At 37.0% G+C, this 27,401-nt stretch overlaps 1 protein-coding gene across 8 annotated transcripts in view; it reads left to right on the top strand.

Annotated features, from left to right (window-relative positions):
• The window catches only part of AKAP11 (A-kinase anchoring protein 11), a 51,114-nt gene that overhangs the window by 12,609 nt on the left and 11,104 nt on the right, over nt 1-27,401 (top strand). For 5 of the 8 annotated variants that reach the window (XR_014227454.1, XR_014227455.1, XM_082304432.1 and 2 more), the window contains 8 exons: nt 36-152; nt 3,879-3,926; nt 5,404-5,538; nt 6,545-6,809; nt 7,211-11,867; nt 14,237-14,392; nt 19,732-19,778; nt 22,253-22,413. Coding sequence is in view for 6 of the 8 variants with exons in the window: in XM_082304429.1 (XP_082160555.1) it covers nt 36-152; nt 3,879-3,926; nt 5,404-5,538; nt 6,545-6,809; nt 7,211-11,867; nt 14,237-14,392; nt 19,732-19,778; nt 22,253-22,413 (5,586 nt within the window). In the remaining 2 variants the exon portion in view is untranslated. The remainder of the gene's footprint in view (nt 1-35; nt 153-3,878; nt 3,927-5,403; nt 5,539-6,544; nt 6,810-7,210; nt 11,868-14,236; nt 14,393-19,731; nt 19,779-22,252; nt 22,414-27,401) is intronic. The other 3 variants (XM_082304430.1, XM_082304431.1, XM_082304434.1) reach the window with 3 other exon arrangements.

The raw sequence follows: 27,401 nt of genomic DNA, 5'->3' as shown, positions 1-27,401 counted from the left end.
TTTCTTTGTCTTATTTTTTTTTCATTGTTTTTCAGAGTTTTGGTGAAGGTGTACTGCGCTCTATGAAGTCACTGCTACACAGCAGAAAAGAGTTATGCAGTGTATCAGCAGACGAATGTCTAAATCGGGATGAACAAGATAATTTTATTGAGGTTTGGCATAACCTGACCATTTATATATATTTTGTGGCTATGATAGAAAATAGCTGGTAGCAGTATGGGAAGTTGCAGGATAGTAAATGTGAACAATGCTGCAAGTTACTGTCTGTAAAATCTGTACCCCCTATTGTCATTCTTGAATTCACTCACTGTAGTCTTGAAAAGAGCTGTAACATTTCAAGGTGACATTTCTCTGCTTTGTAGGATTTGTGAAACTAAAAAAAAACCCAAAGCATGTAGATAGATGATTCTGTAAGAATTGTATAACTGGGTGTACTGGATTTGTGAGCACTCCTGTGATGCAGGTGGTATGGATGGTACCCCAATAAAGTAGCAGAACATCTTGATCCAGGTCTGAAGATAAGAGTTTGCTCTTGTTTGCCCTGTGCTCAGCACTAAAAGCTGAAGCCTCAACATTGCAGATCTGGACTGCCTTTTACATTAATACAGATGGGCCAAAAGCTGAACAAGGTCTGGAGAGAAGAGAAGTAGACCTGGACGGAATGCAGGACTGTCTAGGTAAATCTCAAGCTGTGAGGAGGAATGACTAGAGCTGTTTGAGTTACAAGACTAACAGCAGCTTCTCCAAAGGGAAAAGAAAAAAAAGCAAGAAGCAATGTGTACCATGTATCTCATATTAAATGTTTGAGAAGACTACTAAGTAGTAGTTGACAGGCCTGACAAAGAGCTTAAAGAAGGAGAGGGTGACCTGAACTGACCAGGCAGAGGAGCTGAGATAGGGGAAATGAAGCAAAAAAGAGTCAGGAAGTGGTTAGAGAAGACATTGTTGGATAAGGAGTAGCAGGAGGAAGGGAAGAGGCAGATTGTGTGACCAGCAGAAATGAGTTAGGATTGCCTGGATAACACCAGGGTTTTTGGGACTGGTGAGGATGGTGAGGTTGTGACTGTATGAAACATTTGGGGAGCAGGCAAGAAGCTGAATTTGTGAAAGATGAAGAGCTGTGACAGATTAGAGGTAAGGAAGAAGAGTTAAGCAGTGGAGGAGCGGGCAAAAGCTTGTCTGTGTCTGTTCAGACAGACCATGCTCTTGAATCTGCGAAACCCCTCAAACATTGCCTTCCACCTCCCGTTTTTTTTCTTGTAGCAAATACCTGGCAAATATCTGGCAATGTGTTTTATATGCCTGTAATTATGTCCCTATGGAGAAAGATTGCTGACTATATTTAGTTGCCTTATTAGCTCAAACAATTAAGAGCCCTCTGGTTGAAATGTAAGAGGGTTAATATCCTGCCACAGAACAGGTATTTTTTCCTTATAAAAATATAGGGAAAGACACCTATATGCAGAGTAATGTTAAAAGAACATTATTAGGACTGCGAAGATAATTACTCAGACTTACAAAACCCAGAATTTAGGTTTCCTGTACCATTTAAATTCATTTCCTCTGTACCCATGGGTTATGATAACCTTCAGGTACAGCGTCTCATACTATTTTTAGTTTAAAGAAAAGGCTTGTGTTACTGACTGTTGGCCTTTCTATTTCCCTGGCCTACTCCTCAACAGCTTTTGAACTGGTGTACGAATTTTAGACATGTTCGAGATCTTAAAAGGTGATTATTTTTCTGTGAAAGCTGGAGTTTGGGCACAATAAAGAAATCCAAATTAGCGTTGTCACTGAGGCAAAAATAGGCAGACTCAGTAGTGGTGTGGTCTCTTCGACAGCAATCTGCTGGCCCATCAGTGTACAAGTGGACTCGTTGGACTTCATTTGTATGAAGCTATGACTCCTACATACTGCCTGTCTTGCACAATGAGTTATCCCATGGGAGAAGGAAAGGGTTGGAATCATTATCTCGAGGAAGAGGAAAGGGCACGTAAGAAGACAAAAGAAAAAACGCCCACTAAAAAAAAAAACAACCTACCGAAAAAACCCCAACAGCAACAAACCCTAAAGCCTCCCAAAATGTTCTTCAGAGAACTAGTTTTTTTCCAAGTCCTTTAAATTGTTTGCTATTTTGCCTCTTCTGTGGAGGAATTCAGTTCATATTGTAGATACTATACAGATAAAAGGATGTAGGAGTTGAAAGGTGTCTTGCAGATACTGTGCAGATAAAAGATTTAGGAGGTGAAGAAAAGATGTAGGTGTTGAAGGGTACATTTCTCAAACAGGGTTGTTTCATAGTTAACACAATGAATACGGTGTTGGAGACCTGTAATTTGTCTGGAGCTGTTTGGAATGCTACTGCAAAACATTATTTCATTTATAATTTTGTCATAATTGAAATAAAGATAAGTGGATGTAAACAGGAAGATCTTTTCTGGGGGCACAGTAGCTTCCCAGCATGAGACCCCCTGAAATAAACAAGTCAGCATTTTTAATATTAGTATGATTTCATTTTAAAAGAAAGTTTGCGGGTTTTTTTTTTGGTCACACATCGAAAAAACACATTCAAAACTCAAATATAGTTCAAAACAGAATTGTTTTTCAGCTATTTTGTTTTCTAGATTTGTTCCGTTCATAGATTCTATGTTTGCACAAGCAAGTAGCTGAACCAGTTAATAATAAGTGATTATAAACATATTGATGTTCTTTACTGTTTTTAAACTTGAGAACCGATTACCTTACAGTAACGGAGTAGCTGCTACAAATTTAGTGTGATCTGTGACTTCAATGCATAAAATTCAGTCTGTTGTGTAGTGCTCTGAAATAATTGAATCCAAGCCATATCAAACTTAAGTCGAAACATCAGTGAAAGTATTTAATTTTTGTGCTTTATTCCATATCTACAAAATGGAAGCAAAATTTATTTTCTTACAACCTTGTTTTGAAAACAAATGCTTTGAGAATTTTTTGGAGCATGCAGATACACTATTGATTTGTCATTAGGAAAATACTAAATGAGAACTGACAAAATCTGATGTTTGAAACAAAGTTTCAGTGGTGGATGTAAAATAGATCATCATCTGACAGTGAAGAATGAAGGTAAGACAAAATACAGACTCTCTTTGGTCTGTTTGTGTTGAATGATACAAGACACCTGTAAACAGAAGCGAGGGAGAATATGTGATAAAATATCTCCCCTGTCCATAAGCACAAAAACCTGAGGTAATGCTGACATTTCTGACATATTCCAGGTTCCTGAGCCTGACAAGACCTTTTTTATTTGAGGTTGAATATTTCTGTTCGTTTACTTCAGGGGTTTATCTACTTGCATATTGCATGCAAACATGTGGCTTAAGTAATCTGTTTTGGTTTGGCCTTAGGCTAATTGATTTACATGGTAAATTGTATAATGTGTTGACATTATGCTTGCTTCAGTATATCCAAATGCATCACAGTTAGTTAGCATGGGCAGATTTCAGACTGGAACTGTTTTATATGTGTCCAGCTTGAAGCAAGGACAGATGAGCACTGATCTTTGCAAAATCATGTTTATTTTAACAGATGTAATGAGACATATATGTGTTGCTCAACGTACACCAGCCAATAGGCCACTAGAAAAATTTCTGTGTAGTGGGTTTTAAATGTTGTATATGCTCTTTAGTTTGATCTGACCTTTCACAAGTCAAATAGCATAGCAGTACTGTTCTTTGTGTAAGACTCTGTGCTACTGTTTGAGCAAGCTATGCTACCCTAAGGTACGGTTTTCATGGCAGTAGAATGAAGCTTTATGGTAAAAGTTGCTGAATTTTTAACTCTTAAGTACCTGCAGAAAACGAAAAATTTTCTGTACTTCAATATGTTTATTTATTTTACAGATTACATTTATAGGTTTTGCTGAAGAGATGGGCACTGCTCATTTGCAGGTACAGTATATATCTGTCTATATTGGAAAATAATGTTCTTCAGCACTAGTGATTTCTTCTAAGTAGTACATAATTTTTTAGATAGAGTAATTTTGGTATTTGAGAAATGAAACATTATTTACCTTAAGCATTTAAAAATCTAAGTTTTAAATATAATTGAAAGGTTGAAAAGTAATTATTTTAATATGATCATCAGTGTTTTATATGTATTTAAAATATTACCTGGGCCAGTCTTTGTATTGGAATAGTGTGGAATAGCTTACTTAAATTGGGAGGGGAGTGGATTTGGGGGGGGGGGGGGGGAGTTTCAGGGTGGGGGTGTTTGTTTTTTTTTTTTTTTGTTAAAAACCTGTGTGTATCAGTATTTTGGTTTGTAACCTTCTCCTTAACAGAGTTGTGCTTATTAATATGGTGCAATTATCATCTGCAAAGCTAAAACTTTACTGAATTGACTGCTAGCTGTGAATTGCTGGTGGGGGACCAGGAGTCAGTATTATGGTTATGCCTTAAGATATTATTCTGGAGAGTTAGATGAGGAAACATTATTTTAAAAGGGGAAGTGCAGCAAACTAGGGGGATTGTGCCATGCCATTTTAAGAAGTTAAGGATTTAATCTTCCTGTGCAATTTATGCATCAGTATAACCCATAACATACATGTTTACAGTGCAACTCCACACTTGTACTCTGTCTAGATCTTGGTAGAGATTGCTGTAATAGTTTTCTGATGTTTAAAAACCAGAAACTCTCAATCCATTTGTGTTCAAAGTTGTATCAATGTTGCTAATTAATCAAATTATGATAGTGCTAGATATTCTTTCAACTATGGGTGAGAACTATCTGATTGTCTAGTTAGACGAAATTTTGAGAAAATTGGGCTGAATAGGTTTATGGAGACTTGCTTTGTACCATATGGATCAGTAGTGTTTAGATTGCTTAAAAAAAAATCATAAATCTTTCCTAGGCCTTTTCTATATTAGGTAAATCTAAAAGTTATCCAAGACCATCCTTAAAGAAGTGCCTTGTCCCTGTTTTTGTACTAGTGGGCTAAAACACCATTCCAATAAAGCATGCTAAGAGCATATAGAGATCCATTGAGAACCATTGTTAGCCGAGTTCAGCCTTCTCTTTGTAGTTGTGTACCTTGTAGGATGTGCAGCTGCTTTTCAGTGCTTACAAGATTCTCCTTTGTGACTTCTAAGCCTCTTCTGGCCCCTGAGAAACAGTGGAATTTCTTCTTTTGGTATAACAGTGAGCTGGAGATGAGTGTGGACTGAATTAAAGCTTGTTTACAAGAGCTTTACACCGCAGTTTGAGAGAATGAGTAGGGGATGGGACAAGAAATAGGGGAAAAAAGAGAAGCTTTACCAAATTTAGCAGCTGTTACTTTTTAGGAGGGGATATGAGATCAAAACCATTATCATTTACATGTTATTTTTTTCACTTTGTATTCTCAATGTGTTTGTATATTTAAATCAGGAGTTGGCAGCTGTTTCTACAGAGCTCCCAGATGTTGTGAAATCGCTCCAGTTGTGCAAACTAAAAGAAAATGAGGTTATATTTCTAAAAGATGTAAAGAAAACCTTAGCAAGACCTTATGTCATGAAACATCAGGTAAACGCTTCATATCTTCTTGCACGTCTTAATTACAGAAGCATTTTATTTGGCCTCATAAAGAATTCAGGCATTGCACACCTTGTCTTGCTTGTGGTTTTGGGCTGTCTTAGCCACAGTAGTATTAATGTTGTTATATTTCTGTGGTTTCTTTAAAATGAATGTTAGAAAATCTAAAAATAAACTTGGAGCTCTCAAGTGCTGTGTTATTAACAGAAAATATTTAACAAATATTTAATTATGGTGCTGATCCCATGCTTCTGCTGGACTATAATCCCTTTTACTACCAGTTTGGAAAGAAGATGAAACTTGTCAAGTTACCTATCTCTGCTCTGCTCAGATATAGCTTTCATCCTCGGCAGACTTTTCTTCTTGAAACAGGGGTGCCAAAACTTATGAGAATGTCAGGTGTTCATAAAACTCAGTGGGCTCTTTTCTTATTTAAAAATTATTAATTACAATTATAAATGTTGTTAATTATATAATTTCCATTATTTTTATTTCCAATATTATTATTATGTTTTTAATTATATTATTTCCACTTATAAATGTTGTTAAAGCAAACTTCTTGAAGCCATGTTGACTAACCATGCATATTAAATTTAACTATGTTGCATATAAGGTGAAAAATACCTTGAAGAAACAAATATCCTATAAACTGAAGTACTATTCAGCATAAACATGCGTTGAAATACTGTCTTCCTCTACAGATTTTTAACATGCAATCTTTAATTAATAGATACTTGAGTATATATTATCAGGGTTTTATTACACAACCCTTTGTTTGGTGTATTGCAATGATTTATTCAGAATGCAGAAGTTAGGAAAATGAGTAAGTGGTTTTAACTATCACTCTACACAAGCTGTTCCATTCATTTTCTTATCTTTAAAATATTTGTAAATTGTTTACTGTTCATAAAAATGCATTGAAGGAATCCCTTGTTACTCCTGACAGTTGAAATCATTCCAGGGTTATGTTTGTTTTCTTGTTGCTCTCTTTTTCAAGAATCAGCTTCCTGAAGTATTTTGTGTGATGAGACTGTCTCCTTCATTCCCAAGGATCAAAGTTGATTATATATTTACCTTGCTGAGCAAGTATACCACAGGCATAAGATATGCAGTGGAAATAAACTCATCGCAAAAACATCAAACAGAGACATCCCATGGAGAAGATGATGACACTAATCAGTCAGTTTCTTCAATTGAGGATGATTTTGTCACTGCTTTTGAACACTTAGATGAAGATGAACCTTCAAAGATACAAAGTGCTGGTAAATTCTTTCATGCTGTTGACTTGTAGAAATTGTTATTTGAAATTTAGGCTGTTGGGATTTCATGAGAAGGTAAATGTAAATAAATAGTTATTTTCACAACAGTTTATCAACTCATAAACCAAAGATTCTAATCTTGTGTCAGATGCAGATCAAATAGAATCTTGTTCTACTTTGTGTGCTAAAAAATACATTAATTTGTCAGCGATTAGATTAGTATAATAGGATTTGAAAAAAAATGAAAGATTGCTTTAATCATGAAAGATCAGCTAGCATTTTGCAACAATAAAAAGCCCAGCAATTGCCATTAAAATCTGTCCCCAGTTTTCTGTAGTTCTGTGAAAATTCATGGTTTTGAAGCAATCTCTTTTTTTTTTTTTCTCCTTTTCTCACCCTCCCAGGTGCATGCAGCTTTACTTCTCGAAATCATCGAGATGCTGCTTCACAGACCATCCCTGCTCAATGTTTAGAAGCTGTTGACTCAAAGATCCTTGTGGGTTCTGCACGTCGAAAGTCATCTGCCAGATCTTCTACTTTGATTGATATTTTGGGACTTAAGGAACTGTCCTCAGTAAAAAATTCAGTTACAACCTCAATTTCTGATCCTTGGATACAAAGGAGTTTCTATAAGCCATATAATCCTTCTGATCAAGGTGTTAATTTTTTACGTAAAACATTGTTTTCCTCCTCTCCAGCTGAATCCTCTGAGTCAGATTGCTCCAGCCCAAGCCCCATCATCTTCTTAGATGAAGAAGGGTATCAAAAAAGCTTGAAGGCAAAACTTCAGCTGCCAAAAATTCCAGTAATGAAAGATGGTATAGAGGATTCAGACTCAGAAGTAAGTGAATTTTTTGATAGTTTTGATCAGTTCGATGAGCTGGAACAAGCCTTGGAAAACTCTTGTAAAGTTATTAGGGATCCCATCCTAGGGAATCCCTCCCAGAAAAGGAGGACTGCACATGAACAATTACCTTCTGCAAGCATTACAATGAATCCTCAGAAATTCAAGTTTGATCGTCCCACTCTCCCAGCCAATGTAAAGAAACCAACTCCTCGTAAACCAGAATCACCATATAGCAGCGTCTTTGATGTCCCGGATTCTCCTCGCCCAGTTAAAACATCAGGGGAAGAGAACGGAGGCTTGTTCAGCCCTATTAGGTCATCGGCTTTCAGTCCTCTAGGGAGCTGTGGTTCTTCTGAATGTTTATGTCGTGTTAATCTTGGTGGAGATGGGACAGGTCAAAATCACCATGATGCAGTTTATAATAGTTATTCAGCATACGCTGATAGTGTTTCATTTGAAATATTGGGTTCTGTTTTTCATTCTGAGTCCTCATCAGAACAAGTATGTGCAGGAAATGATTCGAAACACAAAGGGAGTGCTTTGAAAGAGAAAAAAGGTCAAGGTCTCAAAATGAAAACTGGTAAGGAGCCAGATAAACAAGCAAAATCTAAACATAAGTCATTAATGATTAGAGACAGCATTCAAAAATTTGCAACTGAATTAGTTGAAAAAAGTTTTGGCAGTGCATTTAAAGACCTGCAAAAAGGCGTTTCTTCATGCACCAATGCACTTTGTCATTTAGCTGCTAGGTTAACTTCTTCAGTCTTTCAAATGGCTTTTTATGAGATCGGAAGACGTAGAGCAATCGCCCTGAAAGAGCGTGCCATTAATGGGATAGCAAGCTTTTTGGTGAGTGAAGCTATAACTGGTGCTTTGAAAGAACTGCGGCATGTAAAGAAACAAATATTTACCAACACTGTTGCACGGTTTGCAGCAGACCTTGCTGAAGAACTTGTGTTTGAAGGAATCATGGAAGTATGCCAGTTTTCGTATCCATCGACACCTACAGCTGCACAGCCTTCATCATTTGATTATGAAGACAAAGTGGTGAGATCCTATGCCAGAGATTTGTCTGAATCTGTCATTCAGGAGGCTTTTATTGAACTATCTCAGGTTGATGTGACCTTCACAACACAAGCAGCCATTAGTGTTTCCATGGACAACATTAAATACGTGAGCGCAGAAAGTATGTTAGAGTCAACACGGACTTCCACCGTTTTTCCTAATTTTAATGATAAGGTAGCACTGAAGCCAATCCAAGATTCCAAAAAGGAATATACAGTACAGCAAGCTCTATTTTGCACCTCTGGTGTTGTAAGTTCAATACCTGTGCCCTTAGCTGGAAGAGCTCTTTGTCAATATCAGGTTTCCCCTGATGCCTGTAAAGCAAAAGTATCCACTGCTCTTAATTCTGATGACAGTATGAAAATATACAAAGACTCTACTCATCCATTTTTCACAAGCAGAAAGGGAGAGGAGGAAGTTGCTTCTTTCAGAAATATATACTTAACTTCAGACCACAGTCAAAGTGCTGAAAATACTCCATCACTCTTACATAACCTAAACGACACCAAACAAACGAATAACAGATCTGGAATGAACAATAATTCAGAATTAACAAATGGGTCAAAAGGCATTAATACTTTCTCTGGAACTATGGTAGATATGATAGTAAATGAAGCTTATGAAGCCATAACTTCATCTAGAGTAACAAAAGCAGTAGAAGAGTATACAGATTTTTTAACAAGAAAGATAATAGATAAAAAACCTTATGTGCAATGTATTGGTGAAGATTTGCCCAAGAATGTGTTTGCAGATCACTTGGCCAAGTATGTCATAAAACAATCTGTGGATGAAAGTAAAGCTGTATTGTGCAACACTAGTGAGAATTTAGCTTGTAATGTGACCTCACAGACTTACACAGATATCAGTAGAAAAGAACAATGTGTGATAAAGAAGCAAGAGGCTGAGAAACAAAGTAATGTTTCTATAATTGTGGAACAACAACAGATGCCTTTGAATAATCCCTGTAAATTTCTTCTTACTCCAACTCATTCTGTTCAGTGTTTTTCAGAATCTAAAGATTGTTGGCAGGAACAAAAAGGACACAGGTTTTCTTCAAAATCACTGCCTCCTTGTTCCACTGTGACTTTTGCTAGGCATGTTGTAGAGGACTTTCCTGACACGGGAAGCTGCTCAATAACCTACTTAAACAAGCCCTCAAAAACTCATGATACTCAGAAACCATCATCAGGACTTTTGACTTCTAGGCAGGCTGATTGTTTTCTGCATGCAAATAGCTTTTCTTCAGTGATGTTAGGCAGTGAAGATGCTTTGCAGATGGAAGATAAATCAAGTCTCAAAGATGGAAATACCTCTGTAATGCCTGACACACCCCCACCAACTCCTTTAGTACCATGTCAAGGTAGTTCTGAAAGAAACCTAAGAAAACTATCTAAGAAACTCAAGGGGGAATTAGCAAAGGAATTTGCACCCGCAACACCACCTTCTACACCGTACAATCCGTCCGTTACTGGTTTGTCTGAAACTGAACATGACTCTTTGGAAAATGAAGAATTTATGCTGAAACTCATGCGGTCACTTTCTGAAGAAGTGGAAAGTAGTGAAGATGAAGATCATTCTGAAATGCCCGTTGAGAAAAAGGAGCGTTCCGAAAAAACAATTCAGTATGCAGATGGCTTAGCTAGCCATATAATTTCAATAGCAACTGAAATGGCTGCTTCCCATTTAGATGGTAAAACAAACGACAGAGAAGCTGATAGGCAGGTTCAGTTAGGTGCGCAAAACCAAAGATGTGGATATACTGCATTTATAAATATCCCAGAAGAGACGTGCAGTTCTTTATGGAATTATGCAGGGGATATGGCAGGAAAAGTCATCAGTGAGGCCAAGAAAATAGTGAAATCAAGGCATTGTAAACTGTTGAGGTTGAAGCGGGTTAACTGTCAGGTGGATTGCCTTTATCTGAGAAAAGGCGATAAAGATTATAGTTCAAAAGAACGGTGCGGTCCAGCGCGGGACCAGTGGCCAGAGGAGAGAGATTCATCTGTACTTCCTTTACCACAAGGTTCGGGCATGACGGGTTTGACATCCAAATACCCAAGCTGTGAAAGTGTGACTGATGAATACGCAGATCATATTATTCGAGTTTTGAAAAGAGAAGGTGGTAATGCTGAACTGTTAATGGATCAGTATGCTAGCAGACTTGCTTACAGGTCTATCAAATCAGGCTTACAGCAAGCTGCTAGAAAAAACAAGTTGAGATGCAACAGAAAGACATTTCCTGGGCAAAATGCAGAGGTAAATGGTAAGCTGGAGCTGATCAAAGCAGTGAAGAAAGATGCAGTACAGCAAGTGAAAAGCAGCATTCATCGCTGTGAAGACCAAACGTATGAAAGGAATATTGGCACACAGAGAACAGAATGCACAGAGCTGTTACATTTTTCAGAATCCCTTGCTCGCAGTATCACTTGTGATGTCAGGAAGAAATTGAAAATGTCGGGACCATGTTTGCCAAAGTCTCTAACAGATTCCTGTCTATATAAAAAGACTAAATTTGATGAAGTCACAGGGGATCTTATTAAAACAAGGTTTTCTAGGACATTTCTTCCTTTCTCCCCAGATCATAAGCTGTATCATAGTACGGGCAGTTTAAATGAAAATGGCTACAGTGAAGGCATAATTCATGCTATAGAACAATATGCTAGGAAGGTAGCAGATGACACTCTAGAAATGAGTTTAGAGTCGGCTGTTCTCCATGTGGCTGAAAACAGAAGAAATGGCGATAGGCTCTCATATACTGAGAAACTGTCTCCTTTTTCTGGAACTGTCTGTAGACGCTGCAGTATGAAGGAACACAGGTACTGTACAGAAAGTACGCCTCATCATCTACCCGCGCAAGAATCCTCCAATCCAGTGAGGCATTTTCTTCATTCTGGATTAGGTGGTGCCTGTCAAAAATCAAGAGTGTTTCAGCTTGATATTCCTAAAATTCACGTTGATGTAGAACAGAAGACAGTGCTTTCTGACAAGGGGGCTACTGCAGCCGTAGAGAAAGCAGAAGGAGAGCTGAGTTACACAAGTCTGACAGCTGACAGTGGTATTGGACAAGATGGAGTCAGTTTTGCTGAAAGCCTTACTACTGAAATAATGACATCAGCTATGACTAATATTGGTCAGGCAGTTAACATAAGGTAATACTAATTTTCTCTTATTTGTTGCATTCTGTACCAGAAAAAGAAGGATTGTTAATACAAATATGTGCTCAGAAGGACTTTTTATTTTTTTTTTATAAATACACACTTTATGTTCTGCATGTTTTCTTTGTATTCCTCTGGTGATATTTAAATGATTCAGAACTAGGAAAAAGAAAAAAGACTTTTTTCCACCTGTGTGAGCTTGATACCAAGGTTTCTATGTATATCAGCATGCATATATTCCAGTAGGTGACTAATAAGTGAAACTTATTATTTCAACTTGAAATGCTGTTATTTTTACCTACAGTAGAGAATAGTACACCTTACAGGTTTTGTTGATCTGTGAGCCATGACAGAATCCAGGTTTGCTCCCTACCTGTATTTCCTCTTCTGTGCTAAAAAATAAAAGTAATTTATTTTGCTTTTGTCAGTAGGACCAACATCTGGAACTGGCCTAACTAGCCATTGCTTTATAGTATGAAGGCTTTATTTTGATTATGGCTGTGTTGTGATAGTGTCCTTATTATTGGAAAAAAAAACCCCACAACCTTTCCTTTAAGAAAAAACAACTTAATAAAACACACTTTAGTTTATAAAATAGTAATACAATAGACAAGGAACTGACTTTCAAATTCTTGTGTATTTAGCAAAGGCTAATATACTGTTTCCTTTAATAGACCTATAAATAGGAAATACGTGCCACAGTAACTTTGAGGCAAACAGCAGCTGTTTCTTAAAACAGACTGTGCAGTGATCAGAGTGACTTGAAATCTCTTCTTCAGGTCCAAGAGCAATCTTTACTGTGTTTTTTCCAATTTACAGTAATATTTATTTTCCTACTTTTTTTGTGGGGGAATTCCTCACACTATCTACAGGTTTCTTTTCCTCATTTTTAGAGGGGCATCAGGATGAATAATAAAATTGATTTTTATATGTTCAGTGGCTAAGGGCCACAGTGGGACAAAACTAAATTTTTCAGGGTTTGATAGGAAACACGTACATACTAGCAGCATAAAAGTGCTTGTAAGATATATATCATCGCTCTCTGCACAACAGAGTTAAGTCCTTATTCAGTGTGTAACAAAAAAATGTCGTGATGTTTTTCTATACCTACAGTATCAAAGATGACACTTTGTTTCTGAATCACTTCTTAAAAATATTATTTAAAAATTCTAGTTAGAATATGACAGCAAAAAAAATGTAAGGTTCAAAGAGATATTGTTTATTATTATATCTGTGACAATGAGGCAATATTAGGGTTTTACTATGAGAAAATTTATAAATGTTTCTTATATTGTCATCTAATGTATGATATGTAATGCACATGTTTCTTGAGAAGCTGCCTTGTGTGGTGAAAAGAACTGCTGCTAGTGCTGGTATAACTGTAAATAAAAATGGGGAAAAAATCACCATTGTATTACCCAGATGGGTTCCATTCAAGCTACATATTTGTCTGCACAAATTTGTGCTCACTGGAGCAAGGTGTTGCCAGTGATGTGGTTAAGGTTGGCTTTTTAAATAGTGAATGTTGCTGTGGCTGCTTGCTATGGTGGTAGTAGGATGATCATTTTCCTGAACATCCTACCACTTCATCTGTATATAGATAATCACAGTTCGCCCCTGAAACTTTGTTGATAACTGCATGTTCTCATATTGTAACTTCTTTATAAGGAGTTCAGACTTCTTTAAAGTTATCAAACTGCATCTTTTGAAGTGTCTTCTAAAGACTACCTTTTATTGAGCATACCTGCTTGATTGTTTTTTGGATAAAAAATTTAAATTTTTTTTACAGAAAAATTCTGTGCAAGTCAGGCATTGCTACACTTTCTTGAAGCAGGAAGACAAATCTTTATCTACAGAAAGTAATTTTTAAAAAATTGAATCCTGACATTTAAAACACTAGCATGTACTTAAGCACCTTGCCTACAATAGCAGATCACGTAGCTGGTTGTACCAAAAGCAGGCAGGGGACAATAGCCAAACTGTCCTGTTGTGAACAAGTTAAAAAATGATAAGTCTTCTGCTTGAAAAGTGTACCTTGATATATAGTCTGTAAGGCTACAGTGCCTTCTATGCTTTATAGCAAATAGTCTTCCAAATGAGAGAATTATTTCTGCTGCTCCCTTTGTCTTCTAGTGAAAGAATTCCAGATAGCGAGACCTGACCTAAACCTGTTGAAATTTCCAATTCGTTTGGTTGCTTCATTTCTTGTGTTGAGAATAGTGTACAAATTAATGGATTCCCTTTTTTTTTTTTCCTTCTTCCTTGGAATTTAATGTCTTTGAAATGGTGTTAAATTGCTGTAAATGAACTAACAGAGATCGGTATGAAATGCGGTGATGTTCTTGTCTTAAATTTTTGTTTAGCTCTGTTGGAAGAGAAGGATTTCACTCTGTTGAATCTGTTGTTAGCCAGCAGATGAGTCTTAGTATTGGTGATGATAGCACTGGGAGCTGGTCCAATCTAAGTTTTGAAGATGAACATCCTGATGAGAGCAGCAGTTTTCTTCACCTCAGTGACAGGTAACTATAAACATGTTAGTATAGTTAAACAGTTACCTTGACGTCAAATAACTTGGCATCAAGTGGTTTTCTCCTGGGGTTTGAGGGGAGAAGAGATTATTTTCTCTTCAACACACAATGACTTTTTGTATTAAAAATGGCTCTAGTGTTATGTTTGTGTGTTCTTACAAAATGTTTTTGCCCACGAATGTTCATAGTATACACTCTGTAAAATATGTGGAGTATGCATTGTCATTAATGTCAGGGAGTCACATCAAGTAAAACTGTACATATATAATTTAAATATTAGCAAAGATGCAAGTGTTTTAAGAACAACTGCCATATATAAAATACAGCTTGAAAGTACTGTTTAAGTTGTGCTCTGAAATATTAAAACTTAATCACTGAGAATGTGCTTTATGTAAATTCATCTGTTCTTGAAAAGAAATGAGTTTAATTTGCATGAGGAGCTTTAGCAGCTACTTTTGTCTTTTTTGGGACTTGAATTTATAAGCTGTTCTAACTGATATTGGTGGAGTATTTATGTACTACTAACAATGAGCTTACAGGTGTGTAACATTGGAACTTACCTGTTCAGGGTAGTAACTTCTTCCACAGAGCTTGTCACTGTACTTCCCCTGGCTGATTGATGACTAACAAAGATTAGAATGGGAATTTTAAAAATCTCCAATGTCTCTGCCTGTTGCCAGGAAAATTATATTGAGCATTGTGGCCCAAGCTTCTATGTAAGGAATATATGAGGAATGAGTAAATTTACTTTTTTTATGATTGATATACCACTTATGTTACTGTAGCGTGTTACTGTTCAGCGTTTCTGTTGAAGAACAGCAGAAATGGGGGGGAGTTTTTTTTGTTTTGTTTTGTTTTTTCTTTTTAGTTAGTACTTCCAGCATCACTGAGATTGAAGAAAATACAGGAGATATGCTTCCTTATGTAATGTACAAATAGGCTATTTGGTACCGAAGTGGAACTGGTCACTTAAACGTCTACAATATTTTTCATGTTTTACTTAACTAAATATTTTAATAAACCCACTACTATAATTTATCACTCATACAACTGAATAATTTTGCAAGAGAATACATTGCCTTAAAGTTATTCTAAGAAAACACCTGTTGAATGAGTGAAAATGAGTTAAACTTACATGATGAAATTCAGAGTGTCAGGAAGAATACTCAGCATACTGGCAGTTAGAAATAGTGAATAAAATATAGGTTAGTTGATGCTGGAAAAAAAAAGTACAAAAAATTGCTGGACCTGTAGTGCCCATATTGTATTTGTTGTTGGTTTTCATTTAAATCTGTTTTGAGGATGATAAAGAAAGTAATTTCTGTAACTTGCAAGAAAATCTGTGGCTCATTAGAGGAGAAATGACCTGAATTAGCATTTAACTCAGAGAAGTGGAGGCATAATTTGGATAGCAAGGTGATGGCAGAAGAAACTGGCATGTGCAAATTGATCAGCTAGTTTTACAAAACTAACTGTGGACTGGTAACAGCACATGGGTTCGTTTGTGTTGCTGAGGTTTAGCAGGTGGAGGTGGCAGGATCTGGGGTTATTGCCCTGAGTAAAAAGATATGGGGTGGGGGAGACCTTCTGTAATGAAACAAGACTCAGTAATAACACTGTTTGTGGAACAGTGTTAGCATCTTCTAAGGAAAGAAAAAAGTGCATGGCATTGATGAAGATGTATTGCTTTTATCTCCTCTTTTTAATATAAACTGTTTTATTAAAAAGGAAAATGCCATTCAGTCATAGAGGGGGAATTCACTATGTAGTTACAACAGTTGAAAGTTTGGGGGTTTGTTTTGGGTTTTTTTTGTCCTTTTTTTTTTTTCTTTATTTGTAGTCTTGGTACAATATCATTAAGTGACATAGTTAACATTAAGCACGCTTTACTTGGTAGGGGAGGACCTCTCCCTTCCCCCAGTATTTTCCAGGCCCTTTGCAGTATTTGATGGATACTGGTACTTGAGACTCCTTTAGCTGACATCTTGGAAATGATCTTCATAATAATAAACCTAGAGATTGCATTAATGGTAGTTGAAATTTTTTTTTGGAACACAGGATCACAGTCCCCAGAAAGCGGCACAACAATCCAAGCTACAGTGGTCTAGTTCAATTTACCTTGCTTTGCTTTACTTCAGGGAAAGAAGACATTTTTTGTAGTATCTCTGTTGAAACGGTACATGCCCTCTGCATCTCAGCTCAATATAAAAATTGTACCTCAGTACTTCACAGAGGATTAAACTCTCTGTAAACAAGGGAGCAAGACAATTTGGAAAGAGTTATCAAAGCATGATCCCTGCAGTTCTATTTGAATGGAAATAGGAATGAAAGTTCTTTAGCGGACTTGGTAAAGTTAGTTAGGCAGGGGAGTGCTTGTATCATCTGCTTTGCGTCCCTAACATTAGCGACTTTAAATTTAGAAATTAAATAGTCTTAAGCTTTCTCTATAGCTAATGTATAGGTATAGGCATAGACATAGACATAGGCTTTTCCAGGGGAGGAATCAGAGCATCCAGGTTAGGTTATAATTCAGAGCAGAAGCCTCTTGCGTTTGACTGTATGTACGTAATGCAGAATCTCAAAGCAGATGATCTGAGTTCTAATTCCCATATATACAGTGTGTGTATATATATATGTAGAAGTCAAAAGCTTTTCTTGTAATTCTTCTGCTGGCTCATGTTGAAGAGCCGCATGAAGCGTCGTAGAAGCATTATAATGCCTTTATTTATTGCTTGTTCTGTGGTTGCAGGAGTTCAATTTCAAGGCTGTTAATTTGGCATCTTACAACAAAATAAAGGTCACGTTACAAAAAAGTCTCATACATTGCTATGCATTGTAATCATATGGTTAAATATATGATTATTTCAGACCAAGTTTGACCTCTGTAAAATATATTAATCTCTTACCTAATCAGAATAATGGTATGCATGAGGTCATTCTATTAAGTTGCAAATACTTTTTCCTCTAGTCTGAGAACTGGGGCAGCTTTTACTTCCGCTTATGTTAGGCATCTATAATTTTCAGTGAAAGAGGCTGTTTGAGTGCAAAATACTGGTATCAATAGGCTATGTTAAATCTTTTCTATACATGTAATTCAAACCAAATTTAATACTTCATACATACTGTGATAGTCTCACACAGTAGCTTCAGAAACATTCTTAAGACCAGGTTTGCATTTTCTGTGCAAATCAAGTTGGTTTCTTTGGAAGCTTCCGCTCTTTAATTTTTTCTTTTCTGCATGATGAGAGAAAGAACATGTAGTCTAAATAAGCAACAATCTGCTGAACGAAGCACCTGCAACTTTTTAATTTTTTTTTCCTGTTAGGGTGTGTTCATATTGCAGGCTTGCAAACCTGCTGTTGCTGTTTTGAAATTAGGATCCAAGCAGGTGTACTGGAAAGCAAAGGACACTGATAGATGATGCTGTTACTGGCAGGCTCTTGAAAGAGATTAATGTCTGTCTCTTGAAATGTTTCTTTCCACAACTTGTAGTTTTAAATTTTACTATTTGCCTTGAGTGGAATGAGTGGAAAAGAAGAGCTTTAACAGTCACGCAAAACTTAGGTGAAGAAAGCATCTTCTTGCAGCAGTTGTTCTCTGGAGTTGCTTCATGGCTTGTCATACCATCTATAGTAGACAATCTAGCTTTATCAAAGAATGCTGGTTATCTTGAAATCTTATTCTTGGAAGGCTTCCAGAGATGATGTGGAGGAGGTATGGAGTTGGGGAACAGAGATTTAATCATATGAGTAGCTCAATCTTGTACATAAGCACAGGCTTAACAAACTCTGCTAATTATAATGCCCAAAGTGTGCGAGTATAAGGACATGCTCAATTTTTTCAGTTTTTCACATTGGCTTGAATGTAGTCATGGAATAAATGCAGTATGTTTACGAACTGTGAGTGAAGTAATCTTTTTAGTACTGTTTTCACTGATCTATAAACCCCCCTATTTTTAAAAGATCAGCTTGTAGAATAATACTCAGAATTTAAAAAAAAAAAAATTAACTTGCTCTGAGAATTCCTTCTCATCAGGCTGTTGGAGATCATTACTGGATTGTTGGAATGAGATGGAAGGATTTTATTTGTGCAGTTGTCTTCGCAATGTATAATTCTATGAACTCTTAGCTAGTCCTTAAGCGAATATTATGGTTGTAATCCATATTCCTATAAGTAATCATATTGAAATTATTGAGCTTGTATAAACAATGAGCAATGTGCTTAGAGCTGAGGACAGAATTACTGTTAGCACTGATCTGGAAAATTAATGAGTACAAATTAATACTTTCACCTGTGTACTGAAACTTAACCAGTTTTGCATTATTGTGCACATTGCTGTTCTGAATAGCACTGACAATCATGTTTGTACTCTGTTCCAGCAAACCTGTTTAGGAACTTTCAGTCCGTTAAATGTCTTGACAAAACAGCTCTAAGGAAAATGAAGGTTCTAGTTTGAGCTATTGTTCTTTTCTAGTTCAGCTGTGTTCTCTTCTTCTCCTGGCAGTAATGGTAACAGCAGTAGCTGGAGCAGTCTTGGTTTAGAAGGGGATATGTATGAGGAGAATTTATCCTTTCCAACATCAGACAGGTTGGTTGAGTTGAGAAATATAAACTAGATGGGTTCCTCATAATTAATGCATGAAATCATCATTTTGGAAAATAAAAGTACAGTGCATTTTTTATTCTGATACATTATTCACACTCTTCTCACTTAATCGCAATATGATTTTTTCATTAATTAATCCATACTGAATGGTTAAATTTTGCTGTGCTAAACTGATGAATGTGTTCTGCTTGCAAAATGAAGGGTCCCTTTTGTGCATGTTCTTGCTTGCAGTTTTACAAGTCTTTAGATTTACTTTTTCATGCAAACTAGAGCTTGCTTCCTACAGGATTTCTGTTTTTTCCTTGGTAATTGATTTTTGTAGAACGCTTATGACTTACAGCTTTGAATAACCTATAGCTATTCATACCTGTGACATAAGATGGCTCAACCTTTTCACATACGAAGCAAAACTAAACTGTCCTCCGTAATTAAAAACAATAAGTTTTCTTCTTATTTTAAAATGTCTTCAGATTACAATCCTTCTTTTCAACACCATTCTCTTGTTTCTCTCTTCTCCCTTCTTTCCCTAAGAGCAAATCTTGTGAAGTTCATGATAAATCTGTTTCCAACATGAAATGGTGTGAGAAGCAAAGCTTCTTTTCATGATCACTTCTTAATTCTTTTATGATCTTCCTGTCCTTTAACCTTCATTACAGTCTTAGGATTAACTACATTTATTGTGCATATATTGTATTAATATTTTTGTTTTATTTTTAAAATACAGTGATGGAACAGAAGATAAAGATGAGGACTCCAAGGATGCTGTAGAAGGTAATACCAGTTCCAGCATATACCACTGTTCTTGACCTGTGTGCTCTACATGAATTATTTTTCTTAATTCGTTGCTTCTGTAGTCTGCAAAACAAGGTGACGACCCTACTATCCCTATTCATCATAATGCATGTCAGTCAAGTGTCAGAATATATTCTTAGATTAATACCCTACATACACCTCTTAGTGCACTGAAATTTAAAGCCTTTGGGAAACGCTAGTCTCTGATGCTCTCACAGGTACTTAATAATGTAAGGTAGTGAACTCTAATCAGCTTGTTGAAAGTGTAAATTTATATGCATAGAATAACTTCTTTGTAAAATATGTGATAAGGAGCCATGGCAATCCATCTGCATAGCTATGTTCGAGAGCTGAAGAAGTTATTCAAACTGGCCATATTAACCTTGGAAGAGGAGTCATGAGAAACAGTGAAAAAACTTGGATTCAATACATTTGCTATAATTTCTTTCTTAGTGAAATATAAAATAGGGTCTATACAGAATCTTGTTACAGCTCTCTGGTTCGTAGAAGATCTCTGCACTGGTTCCAGTCTGATTGAAGTGCCAAAGGTTGTTAACTCAAATGAGAACAGCCTGAATACACAGTGTATGAGGCTGATTTAAAATGAGAGGATGTTAGAGTAAGTTGTAAGAGAGCTTTTCTTTGTGTCGGGTATACTCTGAAGACGAAATAAGCATTTCAAGAAACATCTGCTACCCACGTACAGAGGATATTCAGCCATGTTGCACATCTTCAAATAGTCTTGATGTAAGCAGAAAGATGTGTGGTTATTTTTTTTTTTTTTTTTTTTTTAACTCCTGGAAAAACATATGGAAATGAACCAGATCTCTAAATTTTTTTTTTAAATCAGATCTGACTGTAAATTTACAAGAAAATAAAACTAAACTAAATTATTTAGTATTTTTCCTCAGAAAATAATTATAATTAAAATATCTGCTCTGTAGGTTTTATCTAGGTTATCAATATACCATTACTTTCTTTTGGTCTCAACTTTAAAAAGTTCTAGCATCTCAAATGTTCAAATTGCTCGATTAAAATAGTGCTTGATGTACACAGTTTAGGTGTCTCAGTACACAGGTGTCCTAGTACACAGTTTAGGCATTTCCTGGAGTGCAACAGACTGCTTTTTTTATCTAGTGAAATATTTCCAGTTTAATTTCTTCACTATCTCACTATTGTTTTGAAAAGACTCTTTCTGCTACTTTCATTGTAGGACTATTTAAATAATATTCTAGGTAGAAAACCTTTGTACCTGGTCTTGTACATTTGGAAGTTCTGTTCATGTCATACCTAGAAATGTCTGTCTTTTTCTAAGCCATGACTGCACCTTGTTCACCAAAGAATTTGAAACAAAGCCTTGTTATTACAAAATGTACATCTGTTTTATAAAACTAAAAAATAAATCAAAATTTCCCAGTGATACCTTACCACAATGCTTTCCATCCACTAAGGGTCATACATTTTTTTATAATTGGTTCTTTCTCCTATAAAGATGTTAGATTTTGGGGCTCCTAGACAAATATTCTGTTATCCACCAAAAGCATGCTTATGTTGACAGTTCCACTAATTAATTTTCTCTCTCTTTTACCTCCTGGAAGAATCTATTTCATCTTGCTTAACTTTGCCAGTTAGGAATTAATACCTTACGTACCTCAGTTTTCATAAGCTTGATTGGAAGAGTAGTGAGATTGAGGTAAACTGCACAGGAACATACGTTTTTATTGCAAATATATTCCTTGTTTCCAGAGAGTTAAGTGTAGTGGTCTGGAAGTAGAGACGTAAAGAATAACTTGGAGAGCACTAGACATATGCTTAGTTGGTTCTGAGAGTGTGAGAAAGAATTACTGTGATAGCCGGATACAGAAATTCAGAGTGGGAACAGAAGATGACGATACTGTAGTTTCTCTATGGTACTAATGCAACTGCTCTTTCATTACTGTGTTAATTTTTGGAGCTCATGCTGTAAAGGAAGTGTTGAAAAATTGGATAGGCCCCAATAAAAACAGCACTGTATTTTGGAAAAACTCAGAGGCAGTCTGATCAGTCTGCCTGTACAGGAAAGAATTCTGAAATACACACTTTTAAAAAATTTAGTAGATGAAGGCATAGCAAAAAATAGCAGTTGGAAAGGGAAATGATTGATGGACAATGTGAGAACTATTGCTGTTCAGTTTATGAAAGGGTGTGTTAAATTCCTTGTGATTTGGAATATACATTAAAGCTTAGATGTCTTTTAATACTCAGCTATGTTTGCATACAATTGTAAATGGCATGAACAGTACTTCCTTATGTGAAAGTACAGAAACACTTTAGACCAGCATGATTTTTGCCTTTCATACTATCTGTGTACTAAATTGAGGTTTTTAAGATAATATAGTCTAAACAGTGAGCTACAGAGGCTTTTTTTAAACAATTTGAAGCTATAGATTTGATGATTTTATTTTTAATGTTAGGTTTGGAGCAAATACGAAAGACTTTAGCAATAGTGAATATTGATCTGGAACCAAATCTAGTGGACCCCCAGCTCCGAGCAGCACTCCAGTGGCTGGCAGCTTCTGAAACAGAGGTGTCTGATCTTCGCTTTCATGACACTGCTACGAGGGAATTTGTCTTTGTAAGTACTTGGATTGGTGGGTGGTGGGGAAGGGGAAGGATTTGCTTGATTTCCGTTTGCTGTGATACACCAGCTGCTACTACTTTATTTGTCACTCAATAATAATAAGGTATTTGCTGTTTAGGAAAATCGTTTAAATCCTGAGAGGTCAAAGTGGAACAGCCTGTTTAGCCTCTGCGTGTACCATAAATGAAACAGTATTAATCAAAGCTAAGTTAACTTGTTTCAGAAGTTGTCGTCCTTGTTTTACTCCAAAGAGGATACAATTACAGCATTTTTGTTCAGGGAAAAATATATTTTTTCAAGCATTCTTTACTTACTGTCTATAAATTGAATCTGAGAACTTGCTCATGCAAATTAATTTCTAACTTAATATTCTGATGTTCTGCCTCAGGTTTGTTTTTTTTTTTTGCTAGCAAATGTACTTTTTCTTATCAGAAAGAAGTTTAGGTTTTAAAGAAATATTAAGTATGTTTTTATTCTGTAAGCAACTGCAACCAAAACTATTAAGAAAAAAGGCTCAATAAAACTGTTTCATTTTTAGGTGCCTTTATTTTGGTTTTATAGATTGAATTTAATATGTGACCAAAGAGAAAGTGGAAGTTTAAAGAATTGGGCTTTAGAATCCACCCAAGGGTACTGAGGGAGCTGGCGGAAGTGCTCACCAAGCCACTTTCCATCATTTATCAGCAGTCCTGGCTAACCGGGGAGGTCCCAGTTGACTGGAAGTTAGCAAATGTGATGCCCCTCTCCAAGAAGGGCTGGAACGAGGATCCGGGGAACTTCAGGCCTGTCAGTCTGACCTTGGTGCCGGGGAAGGTTATGGAGCAGATCATCTTGATTGCCATCACACGGTGTGTACAGGACAACCAGGTGATCAGGCTGGGTCAGCATGGGTTTGAAAGGCAGGTCCTGCTTGACCAACCTGATCTCCTTCTATGACAAGGTGACCTGCTTCATGGATGAGGGAAGGGCAGTAGGAAAGGCTATTCTCTACCTGGATTTTAGTAAAGCCTTTGACACCATTTCCCACAGCATACTCCTGGAGAAACTGGCTGGATGGGTGTACTCTTTGCTGGGTAAAACAACGGGCTGGATGGCTGGGCCCAAAGAGTTGTGGTGAATGGAGTTAAATCCAGTTGGTGGCCGGTCACAACTGGTGTTCCCCAGGGCTCAGTGTTGGGGCCAGTTCTGTTTAATATCTTTATCAATGATCTGGACAGGGGATCGAGTGCATCCTCAGTAAGTTTGCAGACGACACTAAGTTGGGCATGAGTGTTGATCTGCTGGAGGGTAGGAGGGCTCTACAGAGGGACCTGGACAGGCTGGATCAATGGGCTGAGGCCAACTGTATGAGGTTCAACAAGGCTCAGTGCCGGGTCCTGCACTTGGGTCACAACAACCCCATGCAATGCTACAGGCTGGGGGAGGAGTGGCTGGAGAGCTGCTTGGTAGAAAAGGACCTGAGGGTGTTGGTCGACAGCCGCCTGAACATGAGCCAGCAGTGTGCTCAGGTGGCCAAGAGGGCCAATGACATCCTGGCTTGTATCAGGAATAGCGTGGCCAGCAGGACCAGGGAGGTGATAGTGGCCCTGGACTCGGCACTGGTGAGGCCGCACCTCGAGTACTGTGTTCAGTGTTGGTCCCCTCACTACAAGAAGGACGTTGAGGTGCTGGAGCGTGTCCAGAGAAGGGCAACGAAGCTGGTGAAGGGTCTAGAGCACAAGTCTTAGGAGGAGCGGCTGAGGGAGCTGGGGTTGTTTAGCCTGGAGAAGAGGAGGCTGAGGGGAGACCTTATTGCTCTCTACAACTACCTGAAAGGAGGTTGTAGTGACAGGTAGGACATGGTTTAGTGGTGGACTTGGCAGTGTTAGGTTAATGGTTGGACCTGATGATCTTAAAGGTCTTTTCCAACCCAAATAATTGTATGATTCTAATTAGCATCTCTTAGGGAAGGGTCAAAATTCTGGTATGTATGTGTACTGACCTGAGTATTTCCATCACAAACATATAAGAGAAACTTCTTATTTCTCTAAATCATAAAAATTATTCCTTTGGGCTACACACCAAACTACACATGATAATCTGGCATTTATTACATTTGACCTATTTTTTATAATCTTTCACCAAAGAATTATTTTAACATTACCTGGCTACTGAAAGGCTAACTTAAAAGATATATAGGCATTGTCTCTAATGATGAAGTTGATAGGAATGATAAATTATCAAAGATTTTTATTTTGTGACCTGGTAATGTGAAAAAGCATTAACATGATGCCATTATTATGGTTTTAATAATTAAGATCTGGCAAAAACAACTTAACATGCGTATCAGTATATTAAGGAAGGAAAAGCTTGCTCTCAGTTTTGAAATTCAGTATTGAGTCTTCAACTTGGTGCTTTCCAAAGCTCGAGCCATCATTTCAGGAGAAAAGGGGAGTGACCAGGAAGTAGAGGTCAGTGTGACTAAATCGACTCCCAAATGTAGATGATGCGTGCACCTGTGGTGCTTAGTTACTGTAGGCTTGTATTAAGAGTGTGGAAGATACCTAGAGGTCAGTCCAGATTGTACCTGGGCTGAATTTTCTTGACAGTGGCTTCCCCCTTTCTAGCCCAGAAAAAGAATGCTAGTTTTGTTTTTCTTTGGCCTATGTAACTGTGTGGTGTATATATATTCGATCCTGAGAGTAGGAAGTCTTTCATTCTTATTTAAAATAACCCAGAAGATTGGGAAATGTCTTTTGGGCCAGTTGAAATATATCGCCTTTTCTGGAGGTTGGTATGTTTGATTTAGAATTATTTCAGAAATATGTTTTGTTGTACATTAATTCTGACACTTAGAGTGGACTTCATGCTTTCATAAACTAGAAGGCAGTTTGAGAATACTTTTCTCCATTCCTGTTTTTATTTGAAACTGTTGGTTTAATCCTTATATTCATATGTTCCTTCCCTGTTATGGTTTATAGGTGTCTTAACATGAAGAAGAAAATACTTCACTTTTTCTGCCTGCCCCAGCATTCTCAGAAATTCTTTTGATGTGAATGAGTCGAGTTTAGTGACTACAATCATTCTGACCTCATGAGTCATTTTTGCCATCTTTTGAAGATCTACCTATTTCATGCTTGTCACATGGGGGTTGCAGTGTTGCAAATACTCAGGCAGAATAGTGGTAGGACTCACAAGTGTTAATAGTAATATCCTTTGTGTGTGTATGTGAGAGAGACACCTGTATCTTACACTGCAACATAACATGTAAGACAAAAAATAGATGGCAGGTGCCTTTTCTTTTTTTTTTTTTTTTTTTTTTTAATTTTTCCTCAAGTCTCTCATTCTTGTGCCAGCTCTGACTTAATAGATTTCAAAATTGTGATGCTACTATTTGAGCCAATGCCTGAAGACACATGGGAAAGATATTATTAGCTGGCTGTGTATCTGAACACCACTCTAGCTAGCCTAATAAGAGAATATGCTGAGAAGAGCACTCTTGAAAATAGCAGTGTCTATTATGTATGTACTCCTAAAAAATTGTAATATTTTTCTACTTGACACTTCAGTCATAAATTGATATTGAGTTGACACCTAAAGGTAAGACCTTCAGGCAGGCAGTAGTCATGCAGTCCTGAAAATGTTAAAATAGTTAATTGATTCACTTAGTTTCATAGATTAATTTCTAGTTCTCCAAATGCAGTTATGTTAAAATTCATTGAAGTTCTGTTCCCCCGCCCCGGAGGCAAGGAAGGATTACCTGCTTTTTTTATTCCATCCCGTTTCGCAATTGGAATGTATAACACTGTCTCTCTACAGACTTGCGCCCTTGTCCGTTTTGTGCTGTTTGTATCGAAACTGAATTGCCAAACCCCAGAAATTCACTTGTGTCAGTCTGACTTGGCGTCTCTCACCGTTTCTTAGAGTTCAAAGGAAAGTACAGAATTTTCAGAGCACGGTCTCCGTCTGAATAATCTTGTGTAGGGAAGATTAGGATGCATACAATTATCACTTGATTAGTTTCTGAAGTTAAAATATATTCCAAAAATTTTCAGATTATAAATTCAGAGAAAGAAGGCTTTCTGAAAGGATGCTTGTAATTGTATTAAGGTCCTTTTGAAAATAAACTGTTCTTTCGGGATTGTATTAATAAAAATAAGATAAGAAGGCTTGCAGTTAGTCCCAGCCTGATCCTGGTGATCTCTGACCCAAACTGAGGGTCTTAAATTAGCAATAGTCATTCTCAGTTCTGTCACTAGTAAAGCTAGCCAAGCACCTCCAGAGGGCACTACAGCCCAGCAGAAAACTAAACTGACCTCTCTATACTGATCTCTCGCCAGTTTTGATCATCTCATAGGTACTTTGGAAAGTTACCTCAGTTACATGGGGAATGAACCTGGGTGTTAGATCACACTGAAAACAGTAATTTTCACTATAAGCAGTTGGTGAGTTCTGGAAGAGAGGAAAGGCTTGTGTTAGCTAATCACAGCAGGGTAATGAGCCACTGATGTGATGCAGCTGTACAAAAGACAAAAATACTCCTAGCATGTATCAGGCAAGGTATTACTTGCTGCAACTTGCTATGAACTCTTACTTAAGGATACACATTATGCTTAGCAAGGCAGAAAGAAGTTCAATACCTGTGTATGAAGCAAAATACATTTCTTAGGAGGTAGAACGAGAAGCCAGTAAATTAGAATAGATAGTTCTTAGCTTTTTTGAGAAGTCTTACAGCACGGATATGCAAGTGCCTGGATTGAAAAAAAACATATATGTTCAACTTTTAATCAGACCTTATCTAGCTGGTTTAGGATTCCTGGTGTCTGTTTTGAGTAAATGCCAATATTTTGCTTGTCTGACAGTAAGAAACAGATCAGTTGGCTAAAGAAATAGTGGGACTGAACTTTGTACTCTAAATTAGAATAGAAAGATTAGTGAAGCCAGGTGCCAAATCTGTCATCTTACCATGGTGGTATCTTCTTCTTTGGAGAGAAATTTTACAC

The sequence above is a fragment of the Platalea leucorodia genome (assembly GCF_965183815.1).
Source record: "Platalea leucorodia genome assembly, chromosome: 2".
In the NCBI taxonomy this organism is placed as follows: Eukaryota; Metazoa; Chordata; class Aves; order Pelecaniformes; family Threskiornithidae; genus Platalea; species Platalea leucorodia.
The sequence above is the reverse complement of the archived record's forward strand: the minus strand, read 5'-3'. Positions and strand labels throughout refer to the sequence as shown.